Source organism: Vespa velutina, chromosome 23 (genome assembly GCF_912470025.1).
Source record: "Vespa velutina chromosome 23, iVesVel2.1, whole genome shotgun sequence".
Classification (NCBI taxonomy): domain Eukaryota; kingdom Metazoa; phylum Arthropoda; class Insecta; order Hymenoptera; family Vespidae; genus Vespa; species Vespa velutina.
The window spans coordinates 46,553-66,769 of NC_062210.1; the positions used below are offsets into that span (position 1 = coordinate 46,553).

Sequence of the window (20,217 nt, forward strand, 5' to 3'; positions counted from 1 at the left end):
TAAATTCGTAAGACTATTTTCAAATTGGTATATTTCATGACTTGTTTGAGTGTAATTTTCTTCGATTCTTCAATCTATAAATAGAAATATAATCAGATTCCTAATATCATAACAATTTATGAAGATTATCTTGAAGGAAAACACTTGCTCGATGTACCTTCACGTGTAACATAATCTCTTGTATTTTATTACGATTATTAGAATTTCACCATTCACACGCGTTTGTTGCATCATTCTAGTTTAAAGAACAGATGGTTGCCTAATATGATTCATCCTTTTCGTTCGAGCATCATTAGACAGGATTCACGTGCATAATTCCATTAATCTTCTAATTCTATTGTATTGGAAACATATATACGGCAATCTGAGATATCTCAAATATTACGTGGATTATATCAGATAAAATTAAATCACACACAATCGATGATTTCTTTCGTTATCGCACTTTTCGTTTGCAATTCCTTTTTAATATATAGACTTTATGTCACTTTCCAAAGCGCGTGTATGAACTAATGTTATAATACTGTATTACTGTTTCTTCTTCTTTTTTTTTTTCTTTTTTCGTAAAAGAATATTAATTTCTGAAAAGTATATTCGATTTTTACGTTGAATAATATACTCTTATATACACACTATTACATACAGGTTAATTAACTTGATTTCATCATTAATAAAGTTATGCAATTGAAATAATTATTTCAGAGTTTGAACGTAAGAATTAATTTAAAACGAATAAATATCATATTTGTAATAATCGTGACATCTTATGAAATATGATTTTAGAAGAACGTTTTACGCTAGAATCGAAAATAACGGATGAATTCGCTAATGAATTATTAACGAATGCGTGCTCGCGTCTTTAAAAAAAGAAAAAAAATTGCATCAGACAGAAACGTGTGCGCCTATCATCGATGGCACATACTTCCAAGAAATATCTTCGGGTGTTACGTGCTTTCAAGCATACGCGCCGGCTTACTACGGGAGTCAAAATATTTCCTATTAGAAAGCAAAACAAAATATATATATATATATATATATGTCGACGATCGAAATGAGAAGATGATTAAAAATTGGAATTCATAGTAAAAAATCAACAATAAGTTGGTACGATTTTTCGAAACGATCAATAACGCCGTGATTTTTCTTTCGTTAATCGCACTCATACAGCTGTACGAGCCGATGGTAAGTATAAAAAGTGGGAGAATGAAGGTCACCTTAGGAAATGCTACTGTGAGTTCTGTCAGTTCAGTCAGTAGTAATCCGGCGTGCCGGCTGGAAGTTTGCTTGAGCTCTCGTTATCGGTCTGCAACAGCTTTGAGGGTCTATCTTCATTGAGATTACGAGAAATATATATTTAAAAGGTCAGTGAAAACATGTTTTTCTCTTAATGCTTTAACGTAGAAAAATTGTACATTTTTATTTTTCATCGATTTATGATATTAAATAATAGGAAATAGTAATAAGAGGGATGTCTAATGATTATACGTAATGTAAACCTGTAATTTTCGTCTTTTTTATTACTTATCCGATATTATTGATATTTCTTCGTAAAGAAAAAAGGAGAAGAGAGAGAGAGAGAGAGAGAGAGAGAGAGAGAGAGAGAGAGGGAGAGAGAGAGAAAAGAAAAAGAGGAAAGAAAAAAGGATTTCTCAAGAGGTGAACGTGCGGAATTTATTTATCGTCATGGATCTTCGTTTCTTTCTGTGAAGTATAATACAATGGAATGCCATACGGCATGATGAATACTTCAATAATTTCTTTTTTTTTATCGCGACATTCCTTCGATTAAATTTATAAATTGATTCTAATAGAATATGTTGAATTTGCAATTAAATTCCAGAGATGTATCATACACATGTCGTTTTTCTATGATACGATATAGAATACCGGCAAAAATACCGGTCAAACTTTAATGCCTATCGTGGTGCCATCTTATGGCAACGTTCCCTAACAATGTCATTTGTTCTTCTATCAAAATATCTATAATCGATAAAACTGTTAATATGAGTTCTTTTCCCATCTGGAATTTTATACTTGACTGTGTACGGTTAAAGAAAAAAAAAAAAAAAAAAAAAGAAAGAAAACCGCGATAATTCTCCAGCTGCGGTTTTAATATCATTTATTGAGAATTATTATCGATGCATGTAATTCGAAATATATGTATATCGTAAAAATTTCATGTATGTATTTATCTTGCGAAGAAAATATTTTCACGTATATTTTGAGACGAACGATTATTTTTCAAATAAAATAAAATAAAATAAAATAAAATATTGTTTACGAGTTGGCAAAATTTCAATACAAAATTGTATATATTTTCATATATACATATTTTGTAATGTGTTCTTTAATTAATCTTAAATAAGTCTTTTACTTTGCATTATTAAACGACGCTTTTTCAGAATATTATTTCTTATTTCAACAAACAATTTATTGCTTTATTGCTCCTCTGAATGTATTTTTCTCGAATATTTGCTAATCGTCGAACAATCGACGATTTCTGATCTTCTTCGCTTCTAAAATACGGAAGCATGAAAAAAATTGGATAAAAATAGCCAGTCGTTTCGAACGCAGGAAATATAAATGTGGAGACGTGATGTTATCTGACCCCTTTGACCTTCCTGGTACGATGACCTTCAGAAAAAATTTATGCGTGAAGAATATTATCCCGAAATATTTGCTCGTACTTTTTATGCATTGCAAATTATATCTTGATTCAATAAGATATCTATCTAAATGTAATTCTTCGTCATACTTACAAACAGAATGATAAACAATAATAACGCGCATGGTAATAATCTAAAGATTAATCGATCGATTCGAAGATAACATCTACTAGACGTTTGACGATTACTAATGAGATTATTAATAATTTATTGTTATTGATAGGACGCCAAAATAAACTTCGTAAATTGTATTTAAACGTGAAATATTAATTGCGAAAGACATTACATTTTTATAGATCTTGATTGAAATTTATTTTTCCTATTTATATTTATTGTCAGAATTTATTTACAACTAAACAATATTAACGTTTGTGTTATTAATAATTACGTAAATATACAAAATTTTGGAGTCTTTTAAAATTATATTTTTCTTTAATTTTATTAATTAATAAAATTCGAAATCTTAATCCTTTCTAGTATAAAAATTGCTTCCATTTCGCGAGGAAAGGAAGCTTTTGAAAGAGGAGAGTATGAAGATATCATCTGAATAATAGAGAAGATGGATCTTTTTTGTTATTTGTCTTCCTTCCCCCTCCCTCCCTAATATTTGGATTTGCGTTATGTTGGAGTAGATAACAATAGAACATTATATATATATATATATATATATATATATATACACTCGCTCTAACTTAATATATAATATTACTATAATAATTATTATTAGTAAAAATTATATTATTATATATATATATATATATATATATATATATAAATAATTAAAATATTTATATATTTATTATATATTTACGTACAGATAGGTTTTAATAAAAAATACTGAGAAATAGTGAAGAATAGTGAAAATAAAAAAATGAAATACCGAAATAATGGCCGGTAGATAACAGGAAAGATTCCAAAGCGAAAGAAATCTTGCTCTGACTTAACATTGATCTTTTTTTCAGAAAAATGACGTCGTTAAATGAAAAATTATTGAGCACCGTTGTGGAACCCACCTCGAATGGAAAAAACAAAGTTACAGTAGTGGGTGTTGGGCAGGTCGGAATGGCATGCGCCTTTAGTATTTTGACAAATGTAAGTATTCATTGTTTCCTTTTTAACATACGATTGTAAAATTTCTTTTACAAAATGGACCTGAAATCACAAAAAGAGAGAAGAAAAATATATGCATAATTTTATTCTTTATATGTTATATAAATAAATATTTAACATTTCGTATTAGAGATCGACTTATCCTTTATGAAGATATTAATCGAGAGTACGAATGTATATAGAATATTAGTGTTATTATATATTTATAGAACGTGTCGAACGATCTTGTGCTCGTCGATGTGATGGCAGACAAGCTAAAAGGAGAAATGATGGATCTGCAACACGGTAGTGCGTTTTTGAAGAATGCGAGGATCAATGCCAGTACGGACTACGCGGCTACAGCGAATTCAACTCTATGTATCGTGACTGCGGGTGCTCGTCAACGAGAAGGCGAAACCAGGCTCGATCTTGTTCAAAGGAACACCGACATCTTCAAAGGGATCATTCCTCAGCTGGTCAAATATAGTCCGAATACGATCTTATTGATTGTATCCAATCCCGTTGACATATTGACTTATGTCGCATGGAAATTATCCGGTTTGCCGGAGAATCGGGTTATTGGTAGCGGCACCAATTTGGATTCCACCCGTTTTCGCTTCTTACTTTCTCAAAAACTCAACGTAGCGCCGACCTCTTGTCATGCCTGGGTAATTGGAGAGCATGGCGACAGTAGCGGTAAATAAAAAGGAAATAAATACAACTATTGAACAACTTTAATAATTTTGAAAATTTCATTTTATTCCAAACAATTATTATAATTATTAAAATGTTTTTAGTGCCACTTTGGTCAAGCGTGAACGTTGCCGGTGTACGTTTCCGCGATCTTAAACCTGACATCGGTACTAGCAAAGACGAAGAACATTGGGATGAATTACATAAACAGGTCGTTGAAAGTGCATATGAGGTCATCAAGCTCAAAGGTTATACTTCCTGGGCAATCGGACTTAACGTATCGAGTCTTGCAGCAACGATACTGCGAAACACTCATCAAGTTCATGCCGTTACCGTCAAACTTACCGTAAGTGTATAAAATAGAAAGTTTTGTTCGTATCATATGCAAATGCTTTCATTAATATTGAGCCAACGAAATTCATTATTTACTTAAATTTTTAATTTACATATTTAATAATTAATAATTACTAATAAATGTGTAATATTGGAGGGTCATCATGGTATTACCGAGGACGTTTTCTTATCTCTACCGTCTATGTTGGGGGAGAACGGTGTCACGTCAATTGTTAATCAAATATTGACGGATGAAGAGCGGGAGCTACTTCAAAAATCAGCCAATACGATACATGAAGTCCAGAAAAATCTGAAGCTTTAAACTACAGACAGTAATGCGTTCTACTTAACATTTTCCTTTGCCCTTTATATGTCGTATGTCTGTTCAATGTATATTTATTTTATTCGAACATTAATTATTCTATTATCGCAACAGTGATATCGGTGATTGCTTCCAGTATTTTTTCTTATATCATACAATTGCATTTATTTCGACGAAATTATTATTATTATTATTATTATTATTAATAATTTAATTCAACGGAAATTTTAGTTATTTCACAATAATTAATAATTCAGTAGAATTTGCTTTTGATGAATGCTAAAGGTGCTAAATATTATTTATTTTATTTTATAATATCTACTTAAAATTGTGTTCAAGAAAATCTTTTTTTTTTAATTTCATGACAAGCACATACAAATGTCGCAATTTGCTTTTTTCTTTTTTTTTCCTTTTTTTTTTTTCTTTTTTTTTTCTTTTTCAACGTTAAAATATTCAAGCCAGAAACGTACGAGTTTTAGTATTAACATTTGTATTTTAATTAACATTGATGTCGTGATAGGAGTATCATTATAATACTTCTCCCAATGAAATAAGGTTAAATCTAAATTCTTTATTACATAGGAATGATGCAAAGTACATTGTTCTAGGAACTGAAACGTATTACATGTTTTACAATTAAACTATGAATTATCATAATATTAATGCTCCTTGCATTTTCAAGGTTCTTTCTTTTATAAAACTGATATTTGTAATAAATGTTCACCAATTATTTAACATATAAGAATTAAGCAAATATTTCACTTCAAATATCTATTTGGTAATCAATGATAACCTATCAATCTTTTCCATTTATCCGTTACTGATAAATTAGTATTAAATTAGTTACAAGCGCGGTGTAACCATGGATTCGTATAATAATTGACAAACTGTGGCAGTGACAGTATATCGAAGTTTCCGCGAATGTCGCTCGAAAATGTCTGGCCCTATATGAATCGAGCGAGGGGAAAGGACTGTTGCGAAACACATGAAAAATCGACGGGAACCGTGTAATTAAAAGAATGGTACTAACCCTCCATTTGTCGTCTCCCTTTTTACGTATCTGTTTAAAAAATTGGGAATATGTCACATCGAGAAGAAGTATTGGTATCAATCGACGTATTCGAGATTTACCGCCGACTATATTAAAGGATATCTTAAACGGTAAAAACGATGGAAAGGTAATCGAATCGGCATCATTCACGGGTGATGCTTCTTGTGGATCTGAAAAGCAACGAACAGATTTGCAGTAAGTATCGTTATATTTATCGCGTTAAAATATATTTTTAAAAATCAAATGTTTCAACGTGATTCTCCGTTATCTAATATATCGAGATTTTTCATTTGACGTTCTTTGTTCTCACTGTTCAGACCGGTATGTCTACGTGAAGAACTCTTGTGCAAGGTGTCTAATCCCGTAAGAGATTGTTGTCATAAAGTATCCATCGTCGGTGCTGGCATGGTCGGTATTGGTGTTGCCAACGCGATTCTATTTCAGGTATAAAGGAACCTTTCTCTCCCTCTCTCTCTCTCTCTCTCTCTCTCTCTCTCTCTCTCTCTCTCTCTCTCTCTCTCTCTCTCTCTCTCTCCTTTCTTCTCCATTCACAGTCTACTTTGAGGCAAAGTGAAAGTTTGTATGTCATACGAGGAAATCGTATGGCTATATATATGAGATCTTATAATCAATAATCTTGGAATGTACCAGAAATTCATCGTACCATAGTAATTTTAAATAAAAAAATGTCCTAATCATTTCAATACTAGAAAATCGCCTCGCATGTTGCTATTGTCGACGCGTTTCCGAAAAAGTTGGAAGGAGAGGGCATGGACTTATCTCATGGTTCACTTCTTATAGGAGATCCACATATCGAGTTTGATACAGGTAATACGATTTTTTTAATGAATTTTTAATATATAACATCGTTTGATTTATTTATTAATCCTAACAGAAAAAAAAAAGTAAAAAAAAAAGTTTGATTAAAAATTAAGGGTCATTTGAATATTTCCATTGTTAGAAGCAATAGACAAAAAAAAAAATATATTAAGAAAAATTTTATGACTTCATATAATAAATATTTTAAGAGTACGAACACCTAACTTCCGATTAGACCGATGATTTCTAATTTTTTTTATCGAACACTTTGTATTTTTTTAATTAATTGCATATTTTAATCGATTATCTTTAAAAAATTATTAAACAAGTAAAAAACTTAATGATTAACAAGATATTAATGCGTGTATTATGGTATGTAGACAGAGAGAAAAATATTAATTTTAATGAAACAAGTAAAAATTATGAACGCCATTAATCAAATATGGAATCTTTCTAAATGTACGAAAAAATATAATTAGAAGATGTCGATTGTGTGCACAAGAAAATAACGGACATGAAAATTTATTGTATTAAGAAAGCTATTATTTTTTTTATTATTATAAATTAATTATACAGTTTTTATTCTCAATTAACAGCTTTAATATGATAAATATCTCATCCATTATTAACTTTAGGCTTATACTTGTTTAATAATTTTATAAAGATAATTGATTAGAATATCTAATTAATAAAAAAATATAAAGTGTTCCATAAGAAAAACTAAATATTATTATCCTTCCTGTCTCACTGGAAGTGGGGTATTTTATTTCGTACTCTTAAAATATTTAACATATGAAATCATGAAACTTTTCTCAATATATTTTTTTTCTATTGGTCCTAAGAAATGAGATACTCAATTGGTTCCTTTTATTTATAATCAATCCATACACGCACACACGCACACACGCACACATACACACACACACACACACACACACACAGAGACACTAATTTATGAATACTTCTTTGTAGATTTTTGTATCACGAGCAATTCCAGAGTAGTGATCATTTGTGCAGGAATAAAACAGCAAAAAGACGAAACCCGTTTGGATTTAACAAAACGCAATACTGACATCTTCAAAACCATAATACCTCCTTTATTAAGTTTTAGTCCTAACGCGGTTTTCGTTATCGCTAGTAATCCAGGTTATTACGAATTTGATTGGTCGTGAATTCAAATGTAAACAAAAGAAAAAAAAGGCCAAATTTTCTCTTCCTTCCAGTCGATATTCTTTCATATGTAACATGGAAAGTGAGTGGTTTGCCCTACTATCGTGTTATCGGTTGCGGAACTCATATAGATACCTGCAGATTTCGATACTTAATCTCAGATCGTTTAGGTATCGCTCCAAGTTCCGTTAACGGTATAATAATAGGCGAGCACGGAGATTCTCAAGGTAAATATATATGTATATATATATATATATATACTTATACCTTATACTATTGCATTTGTATTTTTATGCAATAGATAATTAAAATTTTCATTAATTAACTTTATATTATCTAATTCGCCTTTAGATTTTCCGATGATTTTTCTTATATATTCTATCGATTATTTTACATTGCATAGTTCCACTCTGGTCTGGAGTGAACGTTGCAGGAGTGCAATTTCGCGATATCATACCGAATATTGGTTTGGAAACCGACGAAGAAAAATGGTACGAAATTTCCAGGGAAGTAGTTCAATTGTAAGTTACATTTTATTTCATTAAAGAATTTCTTGTGAAAAAAAGAAAAAAAAGAGAGAGAGATGTTAATCAATTCAAATGTGACACATTTTAGAGGTACAGTGGTCAGATGTTTGAAAGGATATACGAATACTACGATAGGACTTTGCGTGGCTGACATCGTAAATGCAATATTGGGAAATACACAACGCATATTGAACGTATCGACTATGATACAAGTAGATACATTAAACTCTAATATTATAATTTCAATAAATTTTATCTATTTTCTGACTCTCGTTTCATATCCTAGGGACATTTCGACATATGTAATGAATTATTTCTATCATTACCTTGCGCGATTGGCGAAAACGGCGTCACAAAGATAGTGAGACTACGTATGACTGAATTCGAGAAGAAGTTATTTCAAACATCTGCGAATATTGTGTACAATGTTCAAAAGGATCTCAAGCTATAGTTGATTCCATATTGGTCGTATAAGAACTACATTCCGTTTTTTGTGCCATGTTTAACTTGACGTGTAAAAAGTATTACTATCGCTTTCAATAAATCATGTGTCGTCTTTTGATCTTTTTAGCGCGTGACTTATCTCCATAATAAAATGAAACTCAAAACATTTTATTCTTTCAGATATATTTTCGAGAAACGTTCAGTTTTTGTCCCATATAATATTCACTTTTAGCATTCTAGATAATTATTATAGAATTACGATTCATTTCACGGATTTCGATGATTTTTTTTCTTTAAATACGTTGTAAAAATCAACATTTTAAATAATTTATTCCTACAGATATAACATATTAGTTTCCATGTTCATGAATATGTTTCTAACATTTTTACTTTGATATGATGCGTTGGATGTCGCTTAAGGTTGGATTAGGCTTATCTAGACGGGCGTGATTATACCTATATCGTGATGCGACGTCTTTATATTCTCAATTAGTAAACAGAAAGAGATGAAAAAGGACAGCAAATTAGCCTGTCTATGAATGTTTAAAAATAACAAATTACATCTATCCTCATTAAAAAATTGCTTTTTGTTTAGTTTTAAATTAAGATCTAATTACTGTAGTCAATTGCACGCAATCCTGACGTAATTCTGACGCAATTCAAATTAATTTAAATCAGTTTCAAACTTCTAACATAAACTAATTTATATTTAAATCAAAGCTCATTTGATTGTGATATTAGGTCCGAGTCAGATTTTTATCAGATTTTTGGTTGCGTCTGGATTGTCAGCATCGAACGTAAATCAAAATAAAAATATTGAAATTATTTTCAAGAATATCCGGAAAACTATTAGACCGAGGAATGATTATATTTATATGAAAAAATTCGATTAGAATCATAGCCCCGATAACATATTCAGAAATCATCGAGATCGATGAGGTATACGTATGTATTCTTATAAAATTACCGCAATACTTTATTATTAATATTATGCATTTAACAAAGATATTTAAATTACTTATTCATTTTGTCGTAATTCGTGGAACTCAAAGCATGATATTATTTCACTGAATATATATATACTTATGTATAAAATAAGATACGTATTTTTTCATGAAATGAATTTAAAGAAAAAATTATTTTTGATATTATATCTTAATTTTTGTCAAAGGTTCTATAGAACCGAACGGTTCTATATGACCGAAAACATGATAGACGTTCTTGCATTATCAGAAACTTATCTTAATTATTAATGAATTGGCTGACGTCATTGGTACGTCCTTTTAATTTTTATACTTATATATTTCTAACTAATCTATTCTGAAAACAATGTTATTGCGTTCAAAGTGTTATCAAAGTGTTAAATCGATGATAAGATCGATGATATTTTTTTTTTTTTTTTTTTTTTTTTTTTTTTTTTTTTTTTTTTTTTTTTTTCATTGAATGAAAATTATGCTTACGCCAAGAAAGAAGCAAGTGTAAGCTTCTTCTCCCTTAAATTCTATTAAGTTAAAGAAGAGAATAAATAGGGGAAGGTGAAAGGTGACCGTTGGATGGTATTGGAAGGTCGTACCGCGACACTAAGGACCGTATGCCGTAGGCTAGGCCACTGCAAGGTGAGAGGAAGCTACGGATATTGTTCGTCAGATGTCGTTTCGAGAACTTTACCACCGCGGTAGCAAGGAACGTCGCGTATATACATACGTAAGTTGCTCGAAGGCGAAAAACAGGGCCGTAGTCGACAGTCGGTCAATATGTATATGACATAAAATTAAAATACCGATTCGATCAGAATTTCGAACCTTTTCGTTTTTCTTTTCTCATATAGATCGATTTTACAAATGTTATTCTTTTATCATGACTTCGACGATGGTCAACGTGCTTATCAACAATAACAATACTTTATATAAACGTGCGATATATTTTCCTTGCGTATGATGCGGAGTTGTTCGAGTTTGTTCTACTTTTACCCAAAGAAGGTCCACTTGGAACGCCAGACGTGCTTTAGCGATCCGAAAAGTATTTAGCTCGTAAATCATACGTCAAAAGCACTTTCGCGTTGGAGCACATCAATTCACATCTGCCTCATTGGCGCTTATACTTATATCCTATGCATATTGTATTGTATATTTATATATATACATATATATACATGTATATAGATTGTGTACATGTATTTAAATAAGTGTATCGTATGTGTGTTAAATAAGATGTATGTATATATATATATATATATATATATATATTGCACGTACGCACACATGTTTTATTGTTAATACTTTCGCAAACCAAGCTTCTCCTGGGTAATATATTTCTTCTTAGCGAAAGATAAGCCCATTCGATCGCGACAAATAATTCATGCGACTCGGTCGATTGTTTTTTAAACTCTTTTTATTTTCCCATGAATAATAATTCAAGTAATCGTCGCGAAATCATCGAAAATCTTCGTTTAATCCATAACGATAATATGGAGAAACGTCCGAAAAAGAATTTCCGATCATTCATTAGATTTGTAATGATTAAACGTGCTACGCTGAAAGTTTATACATTTTTCTAAACGAACATGTATGTATGTACATACGTATGTTTGTATTTATTTACGCACGGTAAGCATGACGTAACGCAAAACACTTTTTTTGCTACGAGACTATACGAAAGGACAAGCGAGTCTACGAGATACTTTTCCATCGTATCTTTCTTCAATCGGAGGAATCTCTCTTGGCGGGCAACGACTCTGGCTTTCTCTCTCGACGATGGAAAATGCATGGTCATCGTTTCGAATAAACAATTATCGCAGATTTTTAATAAAATATCTTCGTTTCTCTCTATATCTTGGTTCGATTTTTAAAAACTGACCCATCAACGATTTTCACCCGACTTCGATTAATCGAAATAGAGATTTCTTCGAGCAGAAGTTGGAGCTTTCGTTTGATAAAAAGAAAAAAAGAAAAAAGTAAGAAAAAAGGAAAAAAAGATGAGAGACAAAAGAAAAGAAAATGGTAAAAGGATTAGAATATAAAGAGTTTAATTTGATCATATAAAGAAGAAAAGAAATACATATATATATATATACATACATACATATATATATATATATATATGTTCGTGTGTGTGTGTGTCTATGTGATGGATAAAAAGTAATAAAAGGTAGGGGTCCCGCGGTTAAAAAGAGCCGTTACTGTTCGGGCCAGGTAGAGGTGGCAGAATCGGGCCCCGTTCTCCCGATGACTCCTGTCGTCCGTCAGTGGAGCTCAGTTAGTAGACAGTCGGTCCGCCCTGTCAGCTGGTCTCGTCCAATCGCGCGTTAACGTAGCTGCCGGATGGTAAACCGAGCGCGGTAGACAATATAAACAGTCGGTCAATCGGAGAGCCCTCGATCGTAGTTTATAAGGGATCGAGTAGGTATAAAAAAAGAGAAAGGGCAAAGTTAGTAAAGCGGCCCGCGCGCCGCATGTGCGCGAGTGTGCAGCTTCTCCACCGGAAACACCAACGACACGGTGCGAGGGATCGGTGTACGCGAGGAAAACGAAAACGAAGGAGAGGCAGAAGAAGAAGGAGAAGGAGGAGAAGGAAGTGAACGAAAAAGAAAAGGAGTCGCGCTTTCTTAAATAGAAATAAGAAATAAAAGGGAGAAAATAAAATAAGAGAAGCGAAAGGAAGGAAGGAAGGAAGGAAGGAAGGAAGGAAGGAAGAAAGGAAGGAAGGAAGGAAGGAAGGAAGGAAGGAAGGAAAGAAGGAAGAAAGGAAGGAAGGAAGGAAGAAAGGAAAGAAAGAAGGAAGGAAGGAAGGAAGAGAAGAGTTCGACCGGTCAGGCAGGAAATGACTATATCGTACGCGAGCGAAGTGCCAAACGGCTCCAGCTTTGGCTGTTTCTGGAGGATCCTGGTCAAGTGAGTCACTTTCATTTATTTTCTTCGATGATTTTTTTTGCCCCCCTTAAGCTTTCTACAATATTTCTTCGTCTTGTTATTTCCTCTCGTCGATTTCTGTTATATGCAGAAGGAATAACTTAAGTTCGGCGCCTTAGCAACAGTTGGACGAGCTGAGCGCACCTTTGATTTTTCCTTCTTTCCTTTCTTCCATCCTTCTTCTTTTCTTTTTTCTTTCTTCCATTCCTTCTTTCCTCACTTCGTCAACTCTATTTCTTCATTTCTTTTATATATACACACACACACACACACACACACACACACACACACACACACACACACATATACATATACATATAAAGAAGAAAAAAGAAGAGAAACCAACAATGATAAGCCTAAGTCACCTTCCAAGTTATATTTTTTTTTTATTAGTGAGTTTCGCGATTCTTCCATATCGGCGAGGCGCAGCAATCGTAGTCCTTGATCTAGAAATGTAATGTTAGTTTCCGACGAACGTCGACACCGCCAGTATAGAAAATGCTGGGACTACTTACATATCTGAAGAGATCGTCGTTCGTCGAATTCCCTTTGTCAAAGTATGGTGTTATTCTTACAATCAGATCAAAGTCGAAAATTTTATTTGCATAATATTGTATGTAAATCATTGGAATGAAAAGAATGACGAGCCTCCCTTCGTGGAATATATTTAATCGAGTTTATATCTGTCTTTTATGACTTGGTAAAAGAAAAAGAGATAGAACACGAACACGTGACAGAAAGAAAGCGTCGTTAACTCGCTTGAGAATCTTTCGTTGACAATGTCCAAAGTATTTCGTATTAAAATTAATCGAAATACGATCGAACAAGGTCATATGCAAGTTCGTACGATTCTGTTAAATTAATCTTCTCATATGGTCGAATGATTGAAACTGTGCTAATAAAAATTGAACGATACGTGCATTTCAATGGAATGAGTACGCTTTGAATCGTTACCACATGCTCCTTTATCTCTTTCTATCTATGTGATACTAGAAAAGCGAGCTTCGTAACCGGATTATCGAGAAGTTTGGTACGGACTTGGTCCAGGAAATTGGAGCACCAACTCCCAACAGACGGCATAGTCGACGTGCTATATAAGACGAAGACATTGCGAGATTCCGACCTGTGGATCATTGTGCAACATTTGACTTTCGACTCGATTTACAATTTTGTAGATATCGTTTAAGAGTTTGTTCCTATACAAAAGAAAAAAAAAAAGAAAAAAAAAGAAAGAAGAAGAAAGAAGAAGAAAAAAAAAAAAAGAAAAAAAGAAAAAGAAAATGGAAGAAAAAATACTATAATAATAAAAAGAAAAGAAAAAGACCATTGGGAACGAATTGCATTACACAGCGAATGGATTATTCGAATCATTTGATTTCATGAAAAATTGAAGACTTTTACGAATTTCAATTTCGTCTACCTATTCGAATGTAAAGTTGTGCGTAGGCTACAACAAATGAGGGACATGTAAAATCCGTCAGTACAAAAATGGTGCTTGGCCAACGCATGTTTGTCGTACAGAGCAACGTTTTTGAGGAAATAAGGTCGTGGATAAATCGATTTTAACTGTAACCGAGCACACACGCTTCGTTCGTCGTATTGCCGTTCCGCAAAATTACGTACGTCTCGAGTATTTCCCAACTGTAGTTTATGCGTCTAGCCTTTACCGAAAATGTTTCGACAATAACATTAACGTTAGTTAAATGATGACATTACGATATATAATACGTATGCGCGGATAAATTTGTCAAATTTTTCTTTTAGAAAATATATTATCGTGAGGACGAATATAAAAAAGAAAAGTTTATCTTAGAGTTTAATTATTTATTACATCTTATAAGACTTTGTCAATGACGAGAAATTTACAAATCCATAATGTACGTTAGCGAGTCGAATATGTATATACGTATATATGCATATATGTATATATATATATATATATATATATATATATGTATGTATATATACATACATATATTTTTTAAACGTTCTTCGAATATTCAATAACGTTCTACTACTGTAAAAAGGTATTGTCCTCTTATTACATAATCGTTTTCAAGAATCGGAGACATCGATGCTCGTCTCGAGAACATCCACCGAACACGAGTTTTGAAATTATGTGAAAAATAAAATATTATACAATAGCTTCTGGGAAAACGTTTCGCATCGGTATAATGACGTCGAGATAAAGTTTGTAACGTCGAAAGAAATACATATATGTACTATGATTACGATATAAAGATCGATTCGTTCTGCATTCAGATATTCTGAGAAACAACGACGATCTTCTATACGAAAGTATTTGATTAAGAAGAATTCAAATATCGATAAATAATTTTATGGTGATTACGTTACCCTCATTTCTCTTAAAAATATTGCGCAAATTATGAAGAGGGTGAAAGAGAGAGAAGGACGATGACAACTCTTCTTTAACATTATCGATTTTGGCTGATATCGTCGTCGAACGTCATCGGACAACACTGATCTGAATACCGGTCTGAACAAGATCTCTTTGTATAGGGGGGGGGGGGGGGGAAGATTATATAAGACTACTTATATATAGTGTAATATTATTCGAAGAAAGAGTCAAATTGCACCATAATATTTGTTCCTTTCGAAAAATCTATTTATGTCGCTCATTAAAATATTATTCGTTAACGCAGATAAATAATTTCAAATTAGTCCGTCGAATCATATTCCGCGTGAAATTGAAAACGTCGAACAAATTTCTATATGAAATATAAATATAAAATTAAAATAAATATAAGACTTACATATATAACACTTGCTGATACTGAGTGCTAAGAAAATGATTTATTTTCTGTTATTTATGACGTCATTTAAAAGGCATTTTTCTTAAGTGTTAAGTTACTTCAAAGACTTTTTTCAATATCTGTCAATAGATATTGAACATATATGATAGCTTCGTTAATCTGATTAATAAACATAAAATAATGGGAATCCATAAAGATATCTGAGAGAGAAGAGAGCTTATTAAAATCAGCATTTAATATTTTTTTCTTCATTAATATGCCGAGAAAAGCGTGAAAAATGCATATTGCTCTTGCACGAACGATTGCAACCAATTCAAACGTCCTTGTCGGAGCTCGTTTGTTGACATTTCCACGACCTTTAAGCGGCGTCGACGGTTGTCGCGGTAGTGGCAGCGCCGAGATCCTCTCCGATTCTTGGTTTCTCTCTGGCAAGTCTAGAAACTGCTCCTTCGGAACGGCCTTAACGGCTTTCACGTAAGATCTCGCTTTCCTATGTGCGTTATACCACAGGCAACGTACGCTGGTAAAACGAGAGCCTGCGACCACTATTGACTTGCTCTATAAATATACCACAGAATGTCCAGAAATAGAAAATATCTCTTGTATCGAACCAGAAATTCCTACAAGATGAGGATCTTGATGACTTGTAATATTTAGTTTAAATCGAGAAGTAGGTAGGTAGTATGATCACATTTTATCTTTTCACATCGATTTATATTAAAAAGAAAAAGAATTGTTTCAAGTTGCCATAAATATTTGTTAAAATCTAAATCTACAGTATAATTTAATGAACGATCATAGCGATAAAAATCGGGTACCGCTATTCGAACGTTATATTGAAGATTTTAAAGAAAGATTTTTTGTCTTCTTCATTTTTTCTTTTTCTTTTTTTGTTTTTTTTTTTGTTTTTCTTTTATCTTTTTATCTTTCTTTCTTTTTTTTTTTTTTTTTTTTTTTAACACGCTGACATATCTAGGATTTTCCGTCGCTGGATTTTCCTCAATTGCTTAACGGCATATTTCGACCTACGCACGACACGAAATGCAATATCTATATGATGTTGTTTGAATACGGAAACGTTGAAAATATGCGTTCCACGAGCCTTGTTTATTCGTCCATTTAGTCGGGAGCGCCGATGAAATATCCAACCATTATCGAAAAGAAACTTTGACGCGTTCCCTTATCGTATCTTGCCTCCTATTAGCGATTACTTTATACTGTATCTATGTTCGTGCTCGTTCATCGCATCCCAAGATCGAAGGAAAGAAATCGAATATAATACATAGACGTTATCGGTAATATCGAAAAGTGTAGGATGTACATGTTTGCCTTCGATAGTTCTCATTAATGCCAGAGGAAAATCTTTTTGCTCTTTTTTAACGACACATAAGATGAAGCCGGCACGCACGCTTATTCATTTTCTTCTTTTGTAGTTCTTCGGTAGTATCGAAGCATACCAGCTGGAACGAACAGCTTTCCTATCCGCTTCCAGTCGGGAGAGACCGCTTAGAAAAAGGAAGGATTACGATAAACGCTTCTATAAATACATAGGGAGAATCCAGAACGATCTATAAATACGATACGTCCATCCAGAAATAGAAAATATTCTTGTTAAGTTTCGCGCTGTGTCATGGTAATGGAGGAAAGGAGATTCTCTAGCGGCACATCGACTGTTGGATTCATTATGGTTCTAATACTATTGGAGATAATTTTCAAATATGTCAATACGATTTAAATAATTCATTTATTTATTTATCGCAAATAAATCGCAAAAGAACTAGACGCGCGGAATATTTACGATAAGAAATAAAACGATTTCAATTATTTACTTCATTTCTTTCTATTCCCTCGATATTTAAACCGGATACCTCGTACGATTTTTAATGATGCGTGAGAAATAGGGATTAACCGATCTTTATAACGCACTGTTATGATTTAATGAGAGAAAACGATTCGTAATTTTCTTGGTAAGGAAGCAACTTTAACGTCGATGATTTTATGTAAGAACTAGAAGTCGTCCGGTTTTACTCTGCGCTTTATAATATTACTGTTACTTATGTTCGTCGGTTTTTAGAATGTATTTTTCAATCGTCGCTGGAATTATTATTTTTTACTTTCGATCCAACATTGCTTTCACATGATCTATAAGGTAGATCATCGGATTTGCGTTTATTTCAATACTTTAGACCGATCATTATAACAATACGAAGTCTAGTTGTGTAAAAGTTGGCGCGATCACGTGCGCAAAGTACTCTTGGCACGTGTACGGAAGAGTCAGGTTAGATATAGACGGAAAAGTACGCGTGAAAGCTAATATGATTTCAAGTTGTACCAATGGAAAATTGTTTGACAAAATTATAAACCTTTCCGGTTGAAAATTTGTAATTGATCAAACATATTGTTTTCGTCTCGTTTATATTTATTTTCCTTTTGGACGAATTTCTTTTCTTCTTTTCTTTTTAATTTCTATTAATTTACAATAGTATACAATTTATTTTATACATACACGCACACACACACATATATATATATATATATATATATATATATATACATACACATGTATATATATTATATTAAATAAATTAATAATTATAGATATATATTATATATACCTGCTGCATATGATTTATCGTATATTTTTGATGTCGTAAGGTCCAAAGATTAATATGCGTCTGTCAAGGTTTTAAGGAAAAAGGAATATAGGAAGAAGAGGAGATTTGAAGAGAAAAAGGGCGTGGCCATTGAAAAGTGCGAGTAGGGCCCTTGGGCCTATTCGAGTTACAACCATATTTAACACGTCGAATGCTGTAGGGGTGATTGCCGATATTAAGATAAATGCATAAAGCATTACGATACAGTTTAATTTAATCGTTTTATATAATATTTTATCATAATGTGCATCCTGTAACGAAATAATTGATTTTGGCATTACCGTAAGGTAAAAGGCATTTATGTTAAATTGGTACAGCATTCAACGCGTTAATAACAATAATAATAATAAAATAATAATAATAACGATAATAATAAGATAATTGTGGCAATTGACCTAATGCCTAAGGGTACGAGACATAATATTTAAAAAATCCTCGGAGGAAATAATTTAAGATCAATGGGAAAAATTGTATTTAAACATGAAATTTAATTTAGGTGTATGATATAAATAATATATATAAATCAAATTCCTTCAAAGTGATTCTTCATGCGTTTACGTACAATGAAATATGCAATATATAATCGATTTACAAAATATAAGTTAATTTCCTTGTACGTACACGCAGAATTGAATAAAAATGATTCATATTTTTGTCCCAGATTGTATAACTGGTGGACATGTGAAAAAATTAGGTAAATGTTGAGAAAAGAGAGATAAAAATAATAATAACAACAATAATAAAAATGAAAGTAATAGTACGAACATAGTTCGAACATAGTTATAAAAATAATAAGTATATTTTAGCGATAATAGCGCATATCTGTGGATGTGCGGGTGGGGAGGTTAAGTGGTAAGTAGCATTATCGTGAAGTTTATTTAGAGTGCACGCACACATGATATCTTATCGTTATTTAAATTATTCGAAGAGGGTCACATGAGATCGATCGATCACGAGGAATTCGATCTCATTACCTTTTCTACCACGAAAAAAAGGAAGAGACAATCGGTATAGCGAATTTAGTTTGCCAGTAGCCTCGCCTCTTTTATGAGCTCCACTCTTGTCGACGAAACGTAGCCGGCCAGTGTCGTTTTTGCGGCACTACGAATTACAATGAGACCCAATGGATACTGGTTGCACCGCGATGCGCTTCGATAGCGTGGCATACATTTCGTCGTTTAGCTCGCGCTCGTCTTTTGAGCGCGTGTGCGTGCGTGTGAATGCATTTTTTTAACACGAGTGCCGCTACGTTCCTATCGAATCGCCTAGAAACTCGCAACTGACCCAGCCTGTGCCTTTGTGCGATCTCAGTGGTTCTCGTGATTCTTGTTAATTCGCATGCTCTGCCTGTCTGTCTGTCTGTCTGCTCGTCTCTCTCTCTCTCTCTCTCTCTCTCTCTCTCTTCTTCTTCATATATTTACTTTTTATTTCATATTGAATCATAGTCCATATTGATCATAGTTCAGACATTGAGCTTAGAATCGAGTTTCCATTTGCATGTAGGCTCTTAGATATCAGACGCTGCTAAATAGACTTTAGATCGGAAGTTTCCAAGATACGACGATCTTTTTCTACGTATTATATTGAATAGTTAAATTTAAATACAACATAATTAACCGTGTAACACTCAAACGTAGATAGGTCGCTCCGAAATTTATCTCTGCTGATGGATTTTAGATGTTTCTTATTTTTCTTTTTCAAAATGCATATTTAATGTAATCATGAATTTTTGTACAATAATGAAATAACTCGAGATCTATTTTTTAC

At 32.6% G+C, this 20,217-nt stretch overlaps 3 protein-coding genes and 1 long non-coding RNA gene across 6 annotated transcripts in view; all 4 read left to right on the forward strand.

The window, feature by feature from the left end:
* Positions 1-1,205: 1,205 nt before the first annotated feature.
* On the forward strand, positions 1,206-5,220 carry LOC124956721 (L-lactate dehydrogenase). The gene is made up of 5 exons (XM_047512897.1): positions 1,206-1,361; positions 3,629-3,758; positions 3,986-4,451; positions 4,553-4,794; positions 4,939-5,220. Exons 2-5 carry the CDS (start codon positions 3,633-3,635, stop codon positions 5,101-5,103), a joined length of 999 nt encoding a protein of 332 aa, XP_047368853.1. The 5' UTR covers positions 1,206-1,361; positions 3,629-3,632; the 3' UTR covers positions 5,104-5,220.
* A 778-nt stretch (positions 5,221-5,998) lies between these two features.
* On the forward strand, positions 5,999-9,576 carry LOC124956720 (L-lactate dehydrogenase B chain-like). 3 transcript variants are annotated; one of them, XR_007103350.1, is made up of 8 exons: positions 5,999-6,349; positions 6,472-6,598; positions 6,865-6,982; positions 7,946-8,119; positions 8,197-8,370; positions 8,495-8,664; positions 8,759-8,882; positions 8,957-9,058. XR_007103350.1 is itself a non-coding variant. In XM_047512895.1 (8 exons), the coding sequence occupies exons 1-8, from the start codon at positions 6,123-6,125 to the stop codon at positions 9,119-9,121; spliced, it is 1,227 nt and encodes a 408-aa protein (XP_047368851.1). In that variant the 5' UTR covers positions 5,999-6,122; the 3' UTR covers positions 9,122-9,576. The 3 variants fall into 3 exon arrangements, 2 of the variants coding, with proteins under 2 accessions (XP_047368851.1, XP_047368852.1); XM_047512895.1 differs by having other exon boundaries at positions 8,547-8,664; positions 8,957-9,576; XM_047512896.1 differs by lacking the exon at positions 8,957-9,058 and having other exon boundaries at positions 8,759-8,952.
* A 3,209-nt stretch (positions 9,577-12,785) lies between these two features.
* LOC124956630 (bestrophin homolog 15) overlaps positions 12,786-20,217 on the forward strand; it is a 66,677-nt gene continuing 59,245 nt past the window's right edge. Inside the window, exon 1 of the mRNA XM_047512685.1 lies at positions 12,786-13,004. Within this exon, the coding sequence (XP_047368641.1) occupies positions 12,934-13,004 (71 nt within the window). The 5' untranslated portion in view covers positions 12,786-12,933. The remainder of the gene's footprint in view (positions 13,005-20,217) is intronic.
* LOC124956632 lies at positions 13,011-14,303 on the forward strand. Its single transcript, XR_007103318.1, has 2 exons — positions 13,011-13,579; positions 14,016-14,303. It is a non-coding gene; the product is annotated as an uncharacterized LOC124956632 (long non-coding RNA).